At 47.1% G+C, this 21,334-nt stretch overlaps 1 protein-coding gene across 1 annotated transcript in view; it reads right to left on the bottom strand.

Annotated features, from left to right (window-relative positions):
• Nucleotides 1-21,334, bottom strand: part of ADAM12 (ADAM metallopeptidase domain 12) — a 676,627-nt gene that overhangs the window by 199,111 nt on the left and 456,182 nt on the right. The window contains exon 12 of the mRNA XM_044298620.1: nt 6,096-6,241. Within this exon, the coding sequence (XP_044154555.1) occupies nt 6,096-6,241 (146 nt within the window). The remainder of the gene's footprint in view (nt 1-6,095; nt 6,242-21,334) is intronic.

The following is a 21,334-nucleotide window of genomic DNA, read 5'->3' as shown; positions in this document are numbered from 1 at the left end:
TCACACCCATCCTTACAATGAGGTTGTAGATCTGACTGCAGTAGTCCATGATAGTCCATTGTGGGACTGTTCAAGGACCTATTGACCTGTAGAATAATGTGCAAGCACCTTTACCGTGATTTCTATTATTTTGATCACCTGGAGTTCATCTAACATCCAACCATATCCAGTTTCTTTGTAAATCTTCAGTAGAGATAAGCTAATCCATTCTAAAATTCGGGTATTTGGCCTGAATTTTATTTTCTAAAAAGTTCAGGTTCGAAAGAATTAAAACATTTTTGAGATTCAATTATAGAACTTGAGTTGGATTTTTAATTTCTATATGGCATCCATTGAGAGACAAATGTGACAACTTCAATAAATACAATAGAATAAAAAAATAGAATAAAAAAATTTAATCCTGGAAGTGTGAGAAATGTTTTACCTACTGGGTGCTATGTTACTATGTTACTATAGTAGACTCACATCAAACAAGTAGTACCAGAGCCAGGGTTTAGGAGTCTTTAGGGCACGATCCAAAAATGGGCCCCGCAACTAGGTACTGGGTATAACATGCATACTGATAAGCTTGGCCAACAGCTATTACTGCCAACTCCACCATAAACTCACACAGTGGTGAAATGTCCATGATGTTTCAGTGAAGAGAGGGGAATAAGCCTCTGTCAGAATCCTCTCTTCTTAGAACCCATGAATGAGGTTCAAAATGCGTAAGCATCTTTTAAGGATTTTGCATAGATGTTTTTAACCAGATGAAATAAAACGTGGTGGTTTTAGCAAAGCTGAGAAGACATGTGCTGGATACTGCTTATTCCATTCTGTAGAACATAACTAGGCACGCTGTAGCGGGCAAACCTACAGTAGACTGCAATGTAATGCCATACAGGAGCATGTAGGTAAAAACAGGTATAGAAATGTTCAAGTCTTCTAGTGGGACTAATGTAACAAATGGAAATGATTGTTTTAAATAAAGAAGAAAAGAAACATGTTTTTTAAATAAATAATTTTCCTATAATAAACATATACACCCATAGGCGTAAAAACCTGCAATAAATTCCTAGAATCAGTGAATGATACTACAAAAATCTATCTATCTATCTATCTATCTATCTATCTATCTATCTATCTATCTATCTATCATCTATATATCTATCTATCCATCTTCTATCTATCATCTATCTATCTATCTATCTATCTATCTATCTATCTATCTATCTATCTATCTTCTATCTTGGTGATACATTCCCTTTAATGTGTACAATGGATAACTTGTCCTACGTAATGACAAATCTGTGAGTCTCTCAAATAACATTTCCATCTAGAAGATAATGGTGCATTTTGCTACAGTTTACAGATTGCGTTTATCTGCGGGTTCGGTGCGTGGATAGTACGCTGTAAAACGCGTTGTGCAGAATTTATAAGGTGTCTCTCCCCATGTCCTACACTGATGGGGAGAGTAAATGATGGAGTCCTCTCTGCATTATGGTTCGGTGTGATTATTCCCCTCGCATACGATGCTCGGTTCCTTATGTCATAACCTATTTGGGATGCCAGATATGAATTATAGGGAAATGTATTATCGGGTTTCCATCAAGCAACAAATAGACGGGTATGCTTCAGAATTACAGCCTGCCTGACAGGTGCGCTATTGCTGTGCTTTTTAACCAGAATCTTATTGATTTTTACTGGAATATAGTCGCCCCCTCGCCTTCTTTTCATTGTAGGAGAAGCCGAAAAAAAATGTCATCTTAAACGATTCTTGAGATCTTCTTAGATGATTTTGCTCTGTGCCCCCGCTGAGCTTTATTCAGTTCACCTTTACTATCCACAGGCAGAAAGTGAAGATATGTCTGTGTTTGACTTTTCATATGGAGTATAACTCTCATCATACCCAGATCAATTCCCAAATATCTGAGTAGAATGTAACAAAGGAGATACAGTAACAAATAAAATAACCATATGTTCTATGAGACACAGTGTAGAGTGAAGGGACTATACCTCAGACAGGCAACTGTCCCACATGCGTAGTCCGTTCCCTGAGGCTGATGCCAGTACAGTGGTGGAAGACCGCGCGGGCGCTTACGTGAGGAGTAAAGGCGCTCGGCCGCGATTAGGCCGAGTCCTTCGATTGATGTCAGAGGAGCTAACAGGGGACTTTGGGAGGTGGGGCTCCCTCGGATTGGGTGCGGCTGGGCTCCACAGACGTTTGGTACAGCCCTTTGACTCTTTTCAAAGGTGATGACTAGTGTTGAGTGAACTGAAGTCCATGAAGTTGACTTTGATTAGAATTGCAAGATAAATTTGATTCACCGCAAAGCCGAATTTTCTCGTGCTTCATGGTAGAGAATCGATTTAACCTGAAATTGTGTAAAAAACAAAAAAAATCATACTTACCTCATCCATTTACTCGCGATGGGCTGGCAGCCGCCATCTTGCTTGAAGATCCCCCACGAAATCCCGTGTGCAGTGCCGTATGGCATCACCACGTCGGCCGGCATAATGATGTCATCACAGGCCATGCGCCAGATCCTCAAGCAAGACGGCGGCAGCGGCCAGCATGTGGTGAGCAACTGGTTATATCAGGTAAGTATTTTTTATTTTTTTTTGCACACTGTTATTTATATCAGATGAATGCGGCATTCGAGGGGTACAATGACGGGGAGCTGCGCAATCGCCGGGTATTGACAGGTATATGAAAACGATATTATGGCAAAACTAAAGCAATCATAAATGTGACAATGCTATAGGAGAACTACCATAACCTATAAATGTCTCTATAGGCATAATCTGGCTGACTGAATCCCCTTAAAGATGGGCAGCAGGATCAACCCTATTAAATCTGGCATACAGCCTGGTAGGGTCAATCCTGCTGATTAAAATGATACCTGTCTTGTGAAAATCGGTTGTGTAGTTCCTGAGCAGACTCTTATTCTTCAGGGGAATGAGGGCTTCTGTGTATGGAGGGGCGTGGCCAACCCTGGGAAGCTGTGGTGCGCGGAGGAGAGGACACACCCCTCAAATCACTGCAGTATTTACATAAAGATGAAAAATCATTTTTTTTTTCTCTGGAACGCCACTACCCATTTTCACAAGACAGGTATCATTTTCATCAGCAGGATCAACTCTACCAGAAGGTATGCCTGGTTTAATAGAGTTGTTCCTACTGATAGGTGCCCTTTAGGCTTTGAAAATTAAGTAGCAAGATTATAGAGGCACGTGTCCAAACAAAGCTCATGCCTCAGTGATGTCTCTATACATAGACTGTCAGTTGCCCGAGTTCATGAAGCCCCCATGTATTTTGGGTGGGTAGGGGACGGGGTCAAGCACATTCTGTCACTGATATTAAATTCAGATCATATCATAGCAACCGGTTTACCACTTATCCTGATATTCCCTGTAAAAAGTTATTACGGCACTTTGACAGGAAGAAATATTTTGTGGTGCACTTCAGAGCAGCCTTTAAATAAAACACGAACATCCCCCCTCTCTGTCTTAATCACAATCCTCTCCATGATTACATATCTGCTCTCCGCTCCTGCTGATGCTCATGGCAGTGGCAGTAATGAAAACAAGTGTGTTTCAGCATCGCTAAACCTCGGTGTCAGGAATCTTATGGGGAAATTACTGCAAAAACACAACATACGCAGAGGTGGAAGTGAGATTTTTAGCATCCTTAAGTAGACATGTAAAATGTGAAATTAACCTGTCCGTATTGGCAAGCTGGAATTCCGGAAAAAAAATGTTTTAGAAATGACTGTAGTGTATAATTAAAAATATATATTTAGATTTAATAAATTATACATTTTTTACATAAAAGGTTGAGTTAAAAAAAACACCATTGCATTACGTACCTTACACAGTGCTACGACCTGTATTATGCTCTAGAGCTGCATTCATAATTCTGCAGGAGACAGCTTAGTTCCTATAATATTGTGGTGTGCAGCTCTGGAGCATAACAGAGTATGTAACTAAGTGTCAGCACATGATGTAATGTATGTGCACACTAACTACAGCAGCAGAATAGTGAGTACAGCTCTGGAGTATAATGCAGGATGTAACTGAGGTTCAGTACAGGATAAGTAATGTAATGTATGTACACAGTAACTCCACCTGCAGAAAAGTGAGTGCAGCTCTGGAGTATAATACAGAATGTAACTCAGGATCAGTACAGGATAAGTAATATAATGTATGTACACAGTGACTCCACCAGTAGAATAGTAAGTGCAGCTCTGGAGTATAATACAGAATGTAACTCAGGATCAGTACAGGATAAGTAATATAATGTATGTACACAGTGACTCCACCAGTAGAATAGTAAGTGCAGCTCTGGAGTATAATACAAGCTGTAACTCAGGATCAGTATAGGATAAGTAATGTATGTACATAATGACTCCACCAGTAGAATAGTGAGTGCAGCTCTGGTGTATAATGCAGGATGTAACTCAGGACCAGTACAGGATAAGTAATGCATGTACACAGTGACTACACCAGTAAAATATTGAGTGCAGCTCTGAAGTATAATACAGGATGTAACTCAGGATCAGTACATGATAAGTAATGTAACGTATGTACACAGTGACTGCACCGGCAGAATAGTGAGTGCAGCTCTGGAGTATAATACAGGATGTAACTCAGGATCAGTACAGGATAAGTAATGTAATGTATGTACCCAGTAACTCCACCTGCAGAAAAGTGAGTGCAGCTCTGGAGTATAATACAGAATGTAACTCAGGATCAGTACAGGATAAGTAATATAATGTATGTACACAGTGACTCCACCAGTAGAATAGTAAGTGCAGCTCTGGAGTATAATACAAGCTGTAACTCAGGATCAGTATAGGATAAGTAATGTATGTACATAATGACTCCACCAGTAGAATAGTGAGTGCAGCTCTGGCGTATAATGCAGGATGTAAATCAGGATCAGTACAGGATAAGTAATGTAATGTATGTACACAGTGACTACACCAGTAAAATATTGAGTGCAGCTCTGAAGTATAATACAGGATGTAACTCAGGATCAGTACATGATAAGTAATGTAATGTATGTACACAGTGACTGCACCAGCAGAATAGTGAGTGCAGCTCTGGAGTATAATACACAATGTAACTAAGGATCAGTACAGGATAAGTAATGTAATGTATGTACACAGTGACTGCATCGGCAGAATAGTGAGTGCAGCTCTGGAGTATAATACAGAATGTAACTCAGGATCAGTACAGGATAAGTAATGTAATGTATGTACACAGTGACTGCACCAGCAGAATAGTGAGTGCAGCTCTGGAGTATAATATACAATGTAACTAAGGATCAGTACAGGATAAGTAATGTAATGTATGTACACAGTGACTCCACCAGCAGAATAGTGAGTACAGCTCTGGAGTATAATACACAATGTAACTAAGGATCAGTACAGGATAAGTAATGTAATGTATGTACACAGTGACTGCACCGGCAGAATAGTGAGTGCAGCTCTGGAGTATAATACAGGATGTAACTCAGGATCAGTACAGGATAAGTAATGTAATGTATGTACACAGAGACTGCACCAGCAGAATAGTGAGTGCAGCTCAGGAGTATAATACAGGATGTAACTCAGGATCAGTACAGGATAAGTAATGTAATGTATGTACACAGAGACTGCACCAGCAGAATAGTGAGTATATAATGCTATATACTGTATAATCAGTGTTGGTTTCTATACCCCTTAACTGCTCATTTGATAATGTGACCTTGAGGAGCAGATAGCTGGATGCTGTTGTAAAACAAGCTAAACCCATACATCACCTAAAATATGACCTCCAAACAAGGAACAGGATACATTTGATTCAATAAAGCAATAAATCTTATAGGTCAAAGTCAAAATTTGTAGGTTGAAGGTGAATCACTTAAATCTCACACCGCTGCAAGTAAAGGGTATGGGCAGTTGTTGTGGTGTCCATGTGCCGCTGAAAACGTGGTGGACAATGGCTGCATGGTGAAGGTGAATATCTCAGTTTTACCCATTGTACACTACGTGTTTTCGAGGCTTCGGCCACCGCAACGTCTACCTATGCCCAGAAAGTGCCAGAAAATACGTAATATATGAATGACTCACGCAGTAGACGGGGTCATGATGCAGCCTCCCTTGTCATATCCTTTGCAGTTGCATCCTCTCTCCATCGTGTCATGGTTCATCCCAAAATTATGGCCTAGCTCATGAGCGAGCGTTACAGCCCCTCCCAGTGGGTTATCCGAATAGTCCTGGAAAACAAAAGACATTTTGATTATGTAGGTTGGGAAATTTAGCCTGTAATCACAAAAGGCCAAGTCTAGCCCTGCTCCATTAGGATCGCCAACCTTCCCAAAATGTAAAGGGGTTCTCCGGGATATTACTATTGATGGTCTATCCAGCAGCAGGAGTCTCCCTGCGTCCCCACTGATCAGCTCTTTCCTTATAGCTTCAGCACTAGAAGTTGGGGTCAGAACTTCACAGCCCCATCCATTGTGTAGGGCACGGAGCTGGTAACTGCAGAGCCGCCCCCACCGAAGTCCATTCTCAGTATTGGTCGTGTGACCAGAGTTTTATCTTTCCTACTGACACATTAGATAACCTTTTCGAGGAAGGGGTTATCCCACAACTGATGAAAAAAGTGAAAACGAAATATCATATTGTACATGACAATGTCTTTCTAACAATAATAATAATCTTTATATATAAAGCCCAACATATTCCACAGCGCTTTACAGTGCGAGGGTTCATGTACAAACAGTCATAAATAATGTAGCAATAGACAAGTCAATAATAACAAAAGGAGTGAGGGCCCTGCTCGCAAGAGCTTACAATCTATGAGGAGGTAGGGGTGACACAAAAGGTAAAAGTGCTTGGTTTGTACAATGGTCCAGCCATCATGTGAGATGAGACGGTCAGCACCCAATATTCTGTATGAAGTGCTTGGGTGCATGGGTGCAGTGGAGAGTTTGGTGGAGGATGAGGTTCAGGAAATGATAAATAGGCTTTATGGAGAGGAGTTAGATCAGGGGAGGTGATAGGCCACCCTAAAAAGATGTGTTTTTTTTAAGGAGTGCTTAAAACTGTGTATGTTGTGTTTTAAACTGATTTCTTGGGGTAGAGCGTTCCAGAGAACCGGTGCAGCTCGGGAGAAGTCTTGCAGCCGGGAGTAAAAGGTTGGGATAATGGTGGAAGTCAGTCGTAAATCATTGGTTGAACGGAGGGCAAGGGTAGGGTGGTAGACGGAGATGAGTGAAGAGATGTAGGGGGTTGCAGCTCTGTGTAGAACTTTGTGGGTGAGGACAAGCAGTTTAAATTGGATTCTATGGGCAACCAGTGCAATGACTGGCACAGGGCGGAGGCATCGGAGTAGCGGTTGGACAGATAGGTGAACCTGGCTGCTACATTAAGAATAGATTGGAGAGGGGAGAGTCTGGTGAAGGGGAGACCTATTAATAGTAAGTTACAGTAATCAAGGCAGGAATGGATCAGGGCAACAATGAGAGTTTATTTTGTTTCCATAGTGACAAAGGTGCGGATTCTGGAGATGTTTTTGAGGTGCAGGCGACATGAGCGGGAGAGAGACTGGATGTAGGACGTGAAGAATAGATCAGTGTCAAATGTCACCCCAAGGCAGCGGGCATGCTGCCTAGGCCTGATAGTAGTCGCAGACACTGAGAGGGAGATATCAGGTTTAGGTAGGTTAGTAGATGGAGAGAACACAAGAAGTTCCGTATTTGAAAGATTTAGTTTCAGATAGAGAGAGGACATGATGTTAGAGATGGCGGACAGACAGTCACTGGTGTTCTGTAGTACAGCAGGGGTGATGTCGGGGGATGACGTGTATAGTTGTCATCAGCATAGAGATGATACTGGAAACCAAATCTGCTGATGGTCTGTCCAATTGGGGCTGTGTAGAGAGAGAAGAGGGCCTAAAACTGAACCCTGAGGAACTATGACAGCGAGAGGGAGCTGTGGGAAGTGGAGCCAGTGAATGATACACTGAAAGAGACCAGGAGAGGGCAGTGTCCTTTAGGGCGATGGATTGGAGCACTGTGAGTAGGAGGTGGTGGTCTACAGTGTCAAAAGCTGCAGAGAGGTCAAGGAGAATGAGCAGAGAGTAGTCACCGTTGTTTTTTTGTAGCAAAGCTAAAACCAGCCTTGTACCTCACATGTATCCAGAAATCTCCCCATTCATTGCTACAATTGATTTACTAGATTTATTTCAAGATAACAGCTCAGAGGGCATAGTCTTTGTGCAGGAGCTCTCTCCCTTTCACAGCTCAGGGGACATGTCCTTTGTGCTTCAGCACTCTACCTATTACAACTCAGGCGTTTGTCTTTTCTGCTGCTTCTCTCTCCCTATCACAGCTCAGGGGGCATATCCTTTCTGCTGCAGCTCTCTCCTTATCACAGTGCAGGAAGCCTGTCCCTTCTGCTAGAGCTCACATCCTATCACAACTCAGTGGGTGTTTTCTTTCTGCTGCAGTCCTCTATTTTTCATGTGGACAACCCCTTTAAGTAAGTATTAGAACGCTGTGATGCTCCTGTTGTCATTCACTTGGCCGTGTTCACACAGTTTCCTGATTTCTCAACCGAGCTGTCTATAACAATTGCTCTAATCAGTACATAGCAATCACTCCCTCACCCTTTAAAGTGGATGACTGGATTGTGATGACTTTTCCCAGGAAGAGCTGCTTCATTTCCCGCACACAGAGACCGGGCTGATGACGCATTTGCACCTGTCTGCCCCAATAATCTCCAGGTAATTACCAGCGCTTGATACAATTGCCTTTCTTTTGTCTGGGACTGTGGACGGTGTGGTCACTGAAGGGGTTAAGCAATGTGTGATGCTGTGATTAGCAGCGGGTAATTGCTGCGCAGCGCCACTGATGGGGCAGAGGCAGAGGCGCTTGCTTTCTTCATTAGCGCCTCTGAATCACATAAGGGTGTTTTGACATTTCCCATTAATATAGATTAGATATTTTTAGGATGTGAGATATATCTCAATGCTTTACGGCTCCGCTGGTCCATTATAGATAATTGTTTAGTGACTTTCCGCACATTTCTAAAATTAGCAATTGGATAAATTACAGGAAGAGCAATCCGGGCTATGGCGCTGCTTATCGCCCAGAGGCGTCGGTCTGCGGAGAGCATGCTGCCGGGGTCTGGGGCCCGTTGTAGGGTCTTTTCTAAAATCTACATTTTAAGAGGACTGGTCATCTCTCCTGGCATGTCCGGCTTACTAAGTAATTTTATTTGGTTCTGGAGTATCTTTTCTTATAACTGTATGTTGTTCCGTTCTTCAGTTATTACTACTAGAAGTTTATTAATGAATTTGCATTTGAGTGTTGCCAGTTAAATAAATATTAGCATTGCCATAGCAAGTGGGAAATAAATGGGTAGGAGTGGGACACATCCAGGGTGGGGGTATAGGAGTCCATGGGGTATCAGTTTACGGCAGGCCCTGACATTTGTGCTGCTATGTTCTCCTTTTCCCCCAGTAGTATGGAGAGTCTCTCTTCCTCCTCCATGGAAGTGAAGTCTAGGCAGAGATCAGACAGTCTCCTAAAGTGATCGTCCCTCACTGCTGTGTATTTGGGGCACCGCAGCAGGAAGTGAGCCTCATGCTCCTCGACCCCCTGGTGATACTACTGGCACAGTCTGCTCTCTCTGGGCTTGTAGTTCTGTCGGTGCCGCCTAGATTCAATGAGCAGGCTGTGGTCACTCAGTCTGTAGTGACTCAGGATCTGTTGGTCTCTTGGTTTGGAATTCCAGATATAGGGCCAGTTTTTACTCCCTCTGTAGGCTCTGGTAGATTGTCAGCTTCTGATGTTCTTATGATGTTACTCCAGACGCTGATATACTCCTCTTTGCTCTTGTTTATTGTCTTCTGGATTTCCCCCTTTGTCAGGCTGTATTGGTTGGTGGCTTGGGCAGGCCGGGTATGAGTGACTTGTTATGGGTTGCTCTGTTTTTCTGTGGCTTCTTGGTGCAGCAAGGCTTTGTGATGGTAGGAGCTGGGATTGCTGCTTTGCAGATGGGCTCTGAATGACATCAAGGTACAGTGGGAATCTGCCCGACTCTGTTCGACAGGCACTGTTAGACGTGCTCCTATGGACCTGGAGAAGGTTTTTGCTAGGTGGGATATTTCTATTGGCCCAGAGTCCCGATTTGACCAGTCTGGGTATGTATCCAGATCCCACACTTCGCTGCCATACATGAGGTTTGGGGCGAAGAGGTTATCAAAGATTTTAAGACAGACGGTCACTGGTGCTTTGAGATAATACAGACGCCTTCTGATGACGTAGAAGGTTTTGCACGCCTCTCTCCACTATACTGTACCGGGTCTCGGCTGGGGTGAGCTTACGGCTGAGGAAGACAATGGATGCTCCTCCCCGTTGACTTCCTGAGACAATACAGCACCAAGGCCTACTTTGGAGGCATCGGTCTGTATTAACAAATCTTTTTTGAAGTCGGGCATCACCAAAACCGGGGACCCGCACAGGGCCGACTTCAAAGCGGAGAAAGCCTCCTCCGCCCGATCATCCCAGCGAACCATCATTGACTTGTGTCCCTTCAAGAGTACTGTCAAGGGCGTGGCTAGAGTAGCAAAGTGGGGAGCAAACCTCATGTAATAGCCCACCATTCCCAGGAATTACTTTATTTGCCTAGTAGTGACCGGTCGGGGCCAATTCCGTATCACCTTTATTTTGTTCACTTGGGGTTTGATGACTCCGCGCCCAATGACATACCCCAGGTACTTAGTCTCTTCTAACCCTATCGCACATTTTTTTGGGTTAGCGGTTAGGCCAGCTTTCCGAAGGGAGTCCACTACAGCCTGCACTTTGGATAGGTGACTTTCCCAGTCGGTACTGTGGATGACAATATTGTCCAGGTAAGCCGAAGCGTACTGACGATGTGGACGAAGCACGATGTCCATTAGTCGCTGAAAAGTGGTGGGGGCGCCATGCAGACCAAAGGGTAAGACCTTATATTGATACAGCCCCTCAGGTGTGATGAAGGCAGTTTTCTCTTTGGCAGCCTCCGTTAAGGTTAAACCTCGTTAAGTTTTCGAAAGTCATTTAATCGGACTTTTGCCTGAGGCTCAGTGACAATGTCATGCTGGATTATGGAAGTACGTCCAGGGAGGTCTGAGAACACATTCATGTTCCGACTAACGAACTCCCTTGCCTCCTGAGTCTGTTTAGAGGAGAGGCTGTCAGCAATTTTTACTGTGGCAGCCACCTCTTTTGCATCAGACAGAGGGACTGGTACCTCTTTTCCTAGAAAACCCGGCCGCACGCTGTCTTCTGTACAGGTTTCCCTATCTTTCCACAGTTTGAGTAAATTCACATGGTAAACCTGCTCCGGCATTCGCCGTCCTGGCTGGTGTACCTTGTAGTTTACATCTCCAATTTTCTCAATTCCCTCGTGGGGCCCCTGCCACCTAGCCAGGAACTTACTGTCCACGGTCGGCACCAGAACCAAAACCCGATCACCCTGGTTATAGATCCGGAACCGAGCCTGCCGATTATAGACCCGACTCTGGGCTAGCTGAGCTGCCTCCATATGCTCTCTAACAAGAGGCAACACTGTCTCTATCTGATCTTGCATCTGGGTAACGTATTCAATGACACTTTTATGTGGAGTGGGCTGTTGTTCCCACGCCTCTGTAGCCACGTCCAAGAGACCGCGAGGGTGTCTGCCATATAGCAGTTTGAAGGGCGAGAACCCAGTAGAGGCCTGGGGTACCTCTCGCACTGCGAATATGAGATAGGGCAGGAGGAAGTCCCAACCTTCCCATCTTTAGACACCACCTTTTTCAACATATTTTTTAATGTTTGGTTGCGGGTGGTAAACAGGCATCCGTAGCTGTTTTATGTGCAGCAACTTACAGAGTTCTCTCATCACCTTGGACATAAAAGGGGTCCCTTGGTCGGTCAGAACCTCTTTAGGTAGTCCTACTGGGGAAAACAAAAACATCTCCATTAACGCCTTAGCTATGAGTTTGGCCAAAGTATGTCGCAGTGGCACCGCCTCCGGTTACCGAGTGGAGTAGTCTAGAATGACTAAGATATGTTGATGCCCTTTGGCGGACTTTGGTACTGGGCCTATGAGGTCCATAGCTATTCGGTACTTCGATAATCGGGATAGGTACTAGGGGACTACGGAAATGTGGCTGGGGGCTAGTTATCTGGCAAGACTTACAAAACTCTTCCACTTCTTTGAATATGCTGGGCCAGTAAAACCACTGTAGGATACTATCCTGAGTTTTCTGCAGCCCCAGGTGACCCCCGAAAACATGTTGGTGGGCTAGATCTAACACAAGCTTGCGATAAGCCTTGGGGACCACCAACTGTTCAATAGGCTCACCCCATAGTTAGTTTACCTGATACAACATATCCTGATGAACCACAAAATGGGGAAACACTGACTCTGCCCCGTTTGTTGTGGTTCACCATCTACTATTAAAACATTTTCCCAGGCGCGAGATAGGGTTGGGTCCCGACGTTGGGCAGTACCAAAATTATCCCCGGAGACATTGAGGTCTGCCAATTCAGGACCCGGCGGCAAGTCTTCCACGTCTCCCACCATCACACTTAGCGGGGTTGTCTCCCCCTCTCCCACTGAAGTGGCGGTCACCCCTACCGCTGGTCCTTTGGTCTCAGGTTCCCAGGGTTCTGGTCTCCCCTCTGAGTTTGGCCACTCTGCTAGGGTTACCCGTCTCATGTGCATCTCACACTCTCATAGCAGACCACAGTGCCGGGAAGCCGGGGAAGTCTCGACCTATTATGAGTTCATAATGTAGATATGTGGCGACAGCCACCTCGTGGGTCCATCTACCGGACACCGTAATTAGAGACACCAGCGCGGTGGGGTAGTCTTTTAAGCCTCTGTGGATGCACATCACCCTGACTTCCCGGCCAGTATACTCAGGGGACCGCCCCAGGGTCACCCGACTCCTTGAGTCCAGTAGAGTCTCTGCCGGAGTGTCTCCCACTTTCACCTGGCACAAATGATCTAGAGACTCTGGGGTACCTGTTGCACACAGCCTCCTGGCATATAGCGACTGAGGGTAGCCATAGTTAGTGTCCCTGGGCTCAACCCGATAGAGACAGTCAGCCCTTACATGGCCAGTCTCCTGACACAGCCATCAGACTATCGGAACCAGGTCTGCCGTGGGTACATACCGGGCGGGTTTTATTGGCTCAAATCTCTGGGCCTGGGGTGGAGATTTCCGGGGTTTGCCAACCCCCCTGCTGACAGAACCCTCCTTTAGATTCCTGGTAGCTTCAAAGACACCTGACTGATCCAGTGCTGGAGAGGGTATGGCCCTCCAGAACATATCGGCCGAAAGACGAACAAGCATAGCAGTGGGATTCAGCATGTCAGGCTGTAGCCATTTTTGCAAGAGGTGAAGTAAGCTATAATACTGGGGTCTAACAGGCTCAGCCGGGTTGAACCCCCACTGATGCACCCGCTGGGCCCGGACCAACACATTCACCCCTAGTTTTGCCAGAATTTCACTCTTGACTTTCTGGTAGTCGGCTGCTTAATCGTCCGGCAAGTCAAAATACACCCTCTGGGAATCGGATGCCAGGAACAGAGCGATGAACTCAGCCCACTGATCATGGGGTAGCCTTTCCCTGATGGCCACTTTCTCGTACATCGCCAGGTAGGATTCGATGCCGTCTGCGGGGGTCATCTTTGGAATCGCAGCACGGACTGCTTTCCGGGCATCATGGACGCTCGGGGTTGCTCCTGCTGTCTGCAAAGCCATCACATGTTGTAGCAGCAACTGGTTAGTCTCCTGCTGCTGATTATTAGCCTTGCATTGCTGCAGGTTTGTCTCTCGCTGCTGCAGATTAGCCTCCTTGATGGCCTTCAAAACAGCCTCCATTTTGTCATGGGGCACTGGTTGTAATACAGCTGGTATAATGTACGACATAAAACCGTGCCTGAAAAATGCTGAAACAAAAAAAAATAAAAAAATCGGCGTTCACGCCAGTCTCACTGCTCATGCGCGAATCCTCCACCAATTGTGGGGTTTCGCTCTGGTAGACAGGATTGGTGGACGCAGTATAGAGGCAACAAGTTCTTTGGATCAAACAGTTCAGTGTTTTATTCACACTTTAGGCAAGTGACAAAACAATCAGTCATAATCAAACAAAAAGTCATCTTGCGGTGTTGGTGGTAATTCACACCATGCAGCAATTCTGCTTCAAAGAGTCCTTGCTGATAGCAGCAATAACTTGTCTTGACGCCAAACAGGTAACAAGCCTTCATCCAGACACAAGGCTCCCAGATCCCAACACTTCTGAGCCCAGCTGCCTATTTAAGGACAGCCAGGTGCTGCCAAAACCCGGACCGGCACTTAAAATCCGGTCCGGTATTTGACCTCACCTGGCTGTACATCAGCCCAGCAGCACATGCTGGGAGGAAAATACCTGTTTTCCCAAACCAAACCTCTCACTGTGTCACAGTATCTATCTATCTTATATTATCTATCTATCTATCTATCTATCTATCTATCTATCTATCTATCTATCTATCTATCTATCCTATTCAGTGAGGGTAATAGGTTATGTAGTAGAACAGTCCAGGGCACAGCCTTATCTAATGCAATCAAGTACAAGGAAGAAACCAAAAGACTAAAGAGTGATATATTACACTGGGCTCACATCACATTTCCCTGTAGAAATAATCTTCACGTTTGACTTTTTACAATTCTTAAGACTTGTTTCCTTCAAGAATAAAGTTTAACAAAATCACAGTTTTTTACCCTCTAGTAGAGTTGAGCGAACACCTGGATGTTCGGGTTCGAGAAGTTCGGCCGAACATCCCGGAAATGTTCGGGTTCGGGATCCGAACCCGATCCGAACTTCGTCCCGAACCCGAACCCCATTGAAGTCAATGGGGACCCGAACTTTTCGGCACTAAAAAGGCTGTAAAACAGCCCAGGAAAGAGCTAGAGGGCTGCAAAAGGCAGCAACATGTAGGTAAATCCCCTGCAAACAAATGTGGATAGGGAAATGAATTAAAATAAAAATTAAATAAATAAAAATTAACCAAAATCAATTGGAGAGAGGTTCCATAGCAGAGAATCTGGCTTCCCGTCACCCACCACTGGAACAGTCCATTCTCAGATATTTAGGCCCCGGCACCCAGGCAGAGGAGAGAGGTCCCGTAACAGAGAATCTGTCTTCATGTCAGCAGAGAATTAGTCTGCATGTCATAGCAGAGAATGAGGCTTCACGTCAGCCACCACTGCAACAGTCCATTGGCATATATTTAGGCCCAGCACCCAGGCAGAGGAGGGAGGTCCCGTAACAGAGAATCTGTCTTCATGTCAGCAGAGAATTAGTCTGCATGTCATAGCAGAGAATGAGGCTTCACGTCAGCCACCACTGCAACAGTCCATTGGCATATATTTAGGCCCAGCACACACACAGGCAGAGGAGAGAGGTCCCGTAACAGAGAATCTGGCTTCATGTCAGCAGAGAATCAGTCTGCATGTCATAGCAGAGAATGAGGCTTCACGTCAGCCACCACTGCAACAGTCCATTGGCATATATTTAGGCCCAGCACACACACAGGCAGAGGAGAGAGGTCCCGTAACAGAGAATCTGGCTTCATGTCAGCAGAGAATCAGTCTGCATGTCATAGCAGAGAATGAGGCTTCACGTCAGCCACCACTGCAACAGTCCATTGGCATATATTTAGGCCCAGCACCCAGGCAGAGGAGGGAGGTCCCGTAACAGAGAATCTGTCTTCATGTCAGCAGAGAATTAGTCTGCATGTCATAGCAGAGAATGAGGCTTCACGTCAGCCACCACTGCAACAGTCCATTGGCATATATTTAGGCCCAGCACACACACAGGCAGAGGAGAGAGGTCCCGTAACAGAGAATCTGGCTTCATGTCAGCAGAGAATCAGTCTGCATGTCATAGCAGAGAATGAGGCTTCACGTCACCCACCACTGCAACAGTCCATTGGCATATATTTAGGCCTAGCACACAGGCAGAGCAGAGAGGTCCCGTAACAGACAATCTGGCTTCATGTCAGCAGAGAATCAGTCTGCATGTCATAGCAGAGAATGAGGCTTCACGTCACCCACCACTGCAACAGTCCATTGGCATATATTTAGGCCTAGCACACAGGCAGAGCAGAGAGGTCCCGTAACAGACAATCTGGCTTCATGACAGCAGAGAATTAGTCTGCATGTCATAGCAGAGAATGAGGCTTCACGTCAGCCACCACTGCAACAGTCCATTGGCATATATTTAGGCCCAGCACCCAGGCAGAGGAGAGAGGTCCCGTAACAGACAATCTGGCTTCATGTCAGCAGAGAATTAGTCTGCATGTCATAGCAGAGAATCAGGCTTCACGTCAGCCACCACTGCAACAGTCCATTGTCATAAATTTAGGCCCAGCACCCAGGCAGAGGAGAGAGGTCCCGTAACAGACAATCTGGCTTCATGTCAGCAGAGAATTAGTCTGCATGTCATAGCAGAGAATGAGGCTTCACGTCAGCCACCACTGCAACAGTCCATTGGCATATATTTAGGCCTAGCACACAGGCAGAGCAGAGAGGTCCCGTAACAGACAATCTGGCTTCATGACAGCAGAGAATCAGTCTGCATGTCATAGCAGAGAATCAGGCTTCACGTCAGCCACCACTGCAACAGTCCATTGTCATAAATTTAGGCCCAGCACCCAGGCAGAGGAGAGAGGTCCCGTAACAGACAATCTGGCTTCATGTCAGCAGAGAATCAGTCTTCATATCATAGCAGAGAATCAGGCTTCACGTCACCCACCACTGTAAGAGTCAATTTTCATAAATTTAGGCCCAGAACCCAGGCAGAGGAGAAAGGTCCCGTAACAGACAATCTGGCTTCATGTCAGCAGAGAATCAGTCTTCATATCATAGCCTAGAATCAGGCTTCACGTCACCCACCACTGTAAGAGTCAATTTTCATAAATTTAGGCCCAGAACCCAGGCAGAGGAGAAAGGTCCCGTAACAGACAATCTGGCTTCATGTCAGCAGAGAATCAGTCTTCATATCATAGCAGAGAATCAGGCTTCACGTCACCCACCACTGCAACAGTCAATTGTCATAAATTTAGGCCCAGCACCCAGGCAGAGGAGAGAGCTCCCGTAACAGAGGATCTGGCTTCATGTCAGCAGAGAATCAGTCTGCATGTCATAGCAGAGAATGAGGCTTCACGTCACCCACCACTGCAACAGTCCATTGGCATATATTTAGGCCTAGCACACAGGCAGAGCAGAGAGGTCCCGTAACAGACAATCTGGCTTCATGTCAGCAGAGAATCAGTCTGCATGTCATAGCAGAGAATGAGGCTTCACGTCACCCACCACTGCAACAGTCCATTGGCATATATTTAGGCCTAGCACACAGGCAGAGCAGAGAGGTCCCGTAACAGACGATCTGGCTTCATGTCAGCAGAGAATCAGTCTGCATGTCATAGCAGAGAATCAGGCTTCACGTCAGCCACCACTGCAACAGTCCATGGTCATAAATTTAGGCCCAGCACCCAGGCAGAGGAGAGAGGTCCCGTAACAGACAATCTGGCTTCATGTCAGCAGAGAATTAGTCTGCATGTCATAGCAGAGAATCAGGCTTCATGTCAGCCACCACTGCAACAGTCCATTGGCATATATTTAGGCCTAGCACACAGGCAGAGGAGAGGTTCATTCAACTTTGGGTAGCATCGCAATATAATGGTAAAATGAAAATAAAAATAGGATTGAATGAGGAAGTGCCCTGGAGTCCAATAATATATGGTTATGGGGAGGTAGTTAATGTCTAATCTGGACAAGGGACGGACAGGTCCTGTGGGATCCATGCCTGGTTCATTTTTATGAACGTCAGCTTGTCAACATTGGCTGTAGACAGGCGGCTGCGTTTGTCTGTAATGACGCCCCCTGCCGTGCTGAATACACGTTCAGACAAAACGCTGGCTGCCGGGCAGGCCAGCACCTCCAAGGCATAAAAGGCTAGCTCTGGCCACGTGGACAATTTAGAGACCCAGAAGTTGAATGGGGCCGAACCATCAGTCAGTACGTGGAGGGGTGTGCACACGTACTGTTCCACCATGTTAGTGAAATGTTGCCTCCTGCTAACACGTTGCGTATCAGGTGGTGGTGCAGTTAGCTGTGGCGTGTTGACAAAAGTTTTCCACATCTCTGCCATGCTAACCCTGCCCTCAGAGGAGCTGGCCGTGACACAGCTGCCTTGGCGACCTCTTGCTCCTCCTCTGCCTTGGCCTTGGGCTTCCACTTGTTCCCCTGTGACATTTGGGAATGCTCTCAGTAGCGCGTCTACCAACGTGCGCTTGTACTCGCGCATCTTCCTATCACGCTCCAGTGCAGGAAGTAAGGTGGGCACATTGTCTTTGTAGCGTGGATCCAGCAGGGTGGCAACCCAGTAGTCCGCACAGGTTAAAATGTGGGCAACTCTGCTGTCGTTGCGCAGGCACTGCAGCATGTAGTCGCTCATGTGTGCCAGGCTGCCCAGGGGTAAGGACAAGCTGTCCTCTGTGGGAGGCGTATCGTCATCGTCCTGCCTTTCCCCCCAGCCACGCACCAGTGATGGACCCGAGCTGCGTTGGGTGCCACCCCGCTGTGACCATGCTTCATCCTCATCCTCCTCCACCTCCTCCTCATCCTCGTCCTCCTCGTCCTCCAGTAGTGGGCCCTGGCTGGCCACATTTGTACCTGGCCTCTGCTGTTGCAAAAAACCTCCCTCTGAGTCACTTCGAAGAGACTGGCCTGAAAGTGCTAAAAATGACCCCTCTTCCTCATCCTCCTCCTCCTCCTCCTGGGCCACCTCCTGTTCCATCATCGCCCTAAGTGTTTTCTCAAGGAGACATAGAAGTGGTATTGTAACGCTGATAACGGTGTCATCGCCACTGGCCATGTTGGTGGAGTACTCGAAACAGCGCAACAGGGCACACAGGTCTCGCATGGAGGCCCAGTCATTGGTGGTGAAGTGGTGCTGTTCTGTAGTGCGACTGACCCGTGCGTGCTGCAGCTGAAACTCCACTATGGCCTGCTGCTGCTCGCACAGTCTGTCCAGCATGTGCAAGGTGGAGTTCCACCTGGTGGGCACGTCGCATATGAGGCGGTGAGCGGGAAGGCCGAAGTTACGCTGTAGCGCAGACAGGCGAGCAGCGGCAGGATGTGAACGCCGGAAGCGCGAACAGACGGCCCGCACTTTATGCAGCAGCTCTGACATGTCGGGGTAGTTGTGAATGAACTTCTGCACCACCAAATTCAGCACATGCGCCAAGCAAGGGATGTGCGTCAAATTGGCTAGTCCCAGAGCTGCAACGAGATTTCGCCCATTATCACACACCACCAGGCCGGGCTTGAGGCTCACCGGCAGCAACCACTCGTCGGTCTGTTGTTCAATACCCCGCCACAACTCCTGTGCGGTGTGGGGCCTGTCCCCCAAACATATGAGTTTCAGAATGGCCTGCTGACGTTTACCCCGGGCTGTGCTGAAGTTGGTGGTGAAGGTGTGTGGCTGACTGGATGAGCAGGTGGAAGAAGAGGAGGAGGAAGCCGAGAAGGAGGAGGTGGCAACAGGAGGCAAAGAATGTTGCCCTGCGATCCTTGGCGGCGGCAGGACGTGCGCCAAACAGCTCTCCGCCTGGGGCCCAGCTGCCACTACATTTACCCAGTGTGCAGTTAGGGAGATATAGCGTCCCTGGCCGTGCTTACTGGTCCACGTATCTGTGGTTAGGTGGACCTTGCTACAGATGGCGTTGCGCAGTGCACACTTGATTTTATGGGATACTTGGTTGTGCAGGGAAGGCACGGCTCTCTTGGAGAAGTAGTGCCGGCTGGGAACAACATACTGTGGGACAGCAAGCGACATGAGCTGTTTGAAGCTGTCTGTGTCCACCAGCCTAAATGACAGCATTTCATAGGCCAGTAGTTTAGAAATGCTGGCATTCAGGGCCAGGGATCGAGGGTGGCTAGGTGGGAATTTACGCTTTCTATCAAATGTTTGTGAGATGGAGAGCTGAACGCTGGCGTGTGACATGGTTGAGACGCTTGGTGACGGAGGTGGTGGTGGTGGTGTTGGTGGTACATCCCCTGTTTGCTGGGCGGCAGGTGCCAACGTTCCTCCAGAGGCGGAGGAAGAGGCCGAGGCGGCAGCAGCAGAATAGGCCGAGGCGGCAGCAGCAGAAGAGGTAGCAGGGGGAGCCTGAGTGACTTCCTTGGTTTTAAGGTGTTTACTCCACTGCAGTTCATGCTTTGCATGCAGGTGCCTGGTCATGCAGGTTGTGCTCAGGTTCAGAACGTTAATGCCTCGCTTCAGGCTCTGATGGCACAGCGTGCAAACCACTCGGGTCTTGTCGTCAGCACATTGTTTGAAGAAGTGCCATGCCAGGGAACTCCTTGAAGCTGCCTTTGGGGTGCTCGGTCCCAGATGGCGGCGGTCAGTAGCAGGCGGAGTCTCTTGGCGGCGGGTGTTCTGCTTTTGCCCACTGCTCCCTCTTTTGCTACGCTGTTGGCTCGGTCTCACCACTGCCTCTTCCTCCGAACTGTGAAAGTCAGTGGCACGACCTTCATTCCATGTGGGGTCTAGGACCTCATCGTCCCCTGCATCGTCTTCCACCCAGTCTTGATCCCTGACCTCCTGTTCAGTCTGCACACTGCAGAAAGACGCAGCAGTTGGCACCTGTGTTTCGTCATCATCAGAGACATGCTGAGGTGGTATTCCCATGTCCTCATCATCAGGAAACATAAGTGGTTGTGCGTCAGTGCATTCTATGTCTTTCACCGCTGGGGAAGGGCTAGGTGGATGCCCTTGGGAAACCCTGCCAGCGGAGTCTTCAAACAGCATAAGAGACTGCTGCATAACTTGAGGCTGAGACAGTTTCCCTGGTATGCATGGGGGTGATGTGACAGACTGATGGGGTTGGTTTTCAGGCGCCATCTGTGCGCTTTCTGCAGAAGACTGGGTGGGAGATAATGTGAACGTGCTGGATCCACTGTCGGCCACCCAATTGACTAATGCCTGTACCTGCTCAGGCCTTACCATCCTTAGAACGGCATTGGGCCCCACCATATATCGCTGTAAATTCTGGCGGCTACTGGGACCTGAGGTAGTTGGTACACTAGGACGTGTGGATGTGGCAGAACGGCCACGTCCTCTCCCAGCACCAGAGGGTCCACTAACACCACCACGACCATGTCCACGTCCGCGTCCCTTACTAGATGTTTTTCTCATTGTTATGGTTCACCACAACAACAAATATATTATTTGGCCCAATGTATTGTATTCAAATTCAGCGGGATATAAATT

Source organism: Bufo gargarizans, chromosome 6 (genome assembly GCF_014858855.1).
Source record: "Bufo gargarizans isolate SCDJY-AF-19 chromosome 6, ASM1485885v1, whole genome shotgun sequence".
Lineage (NCBI taxonomy): Eukaryota > Metazoa > Chordata > Amphibia > Anura > Bufonidae > Bufo > Bufo gargarizans.
This window is presented reverse-complemented; position numbering and strand designations above follow the sequence as displayed.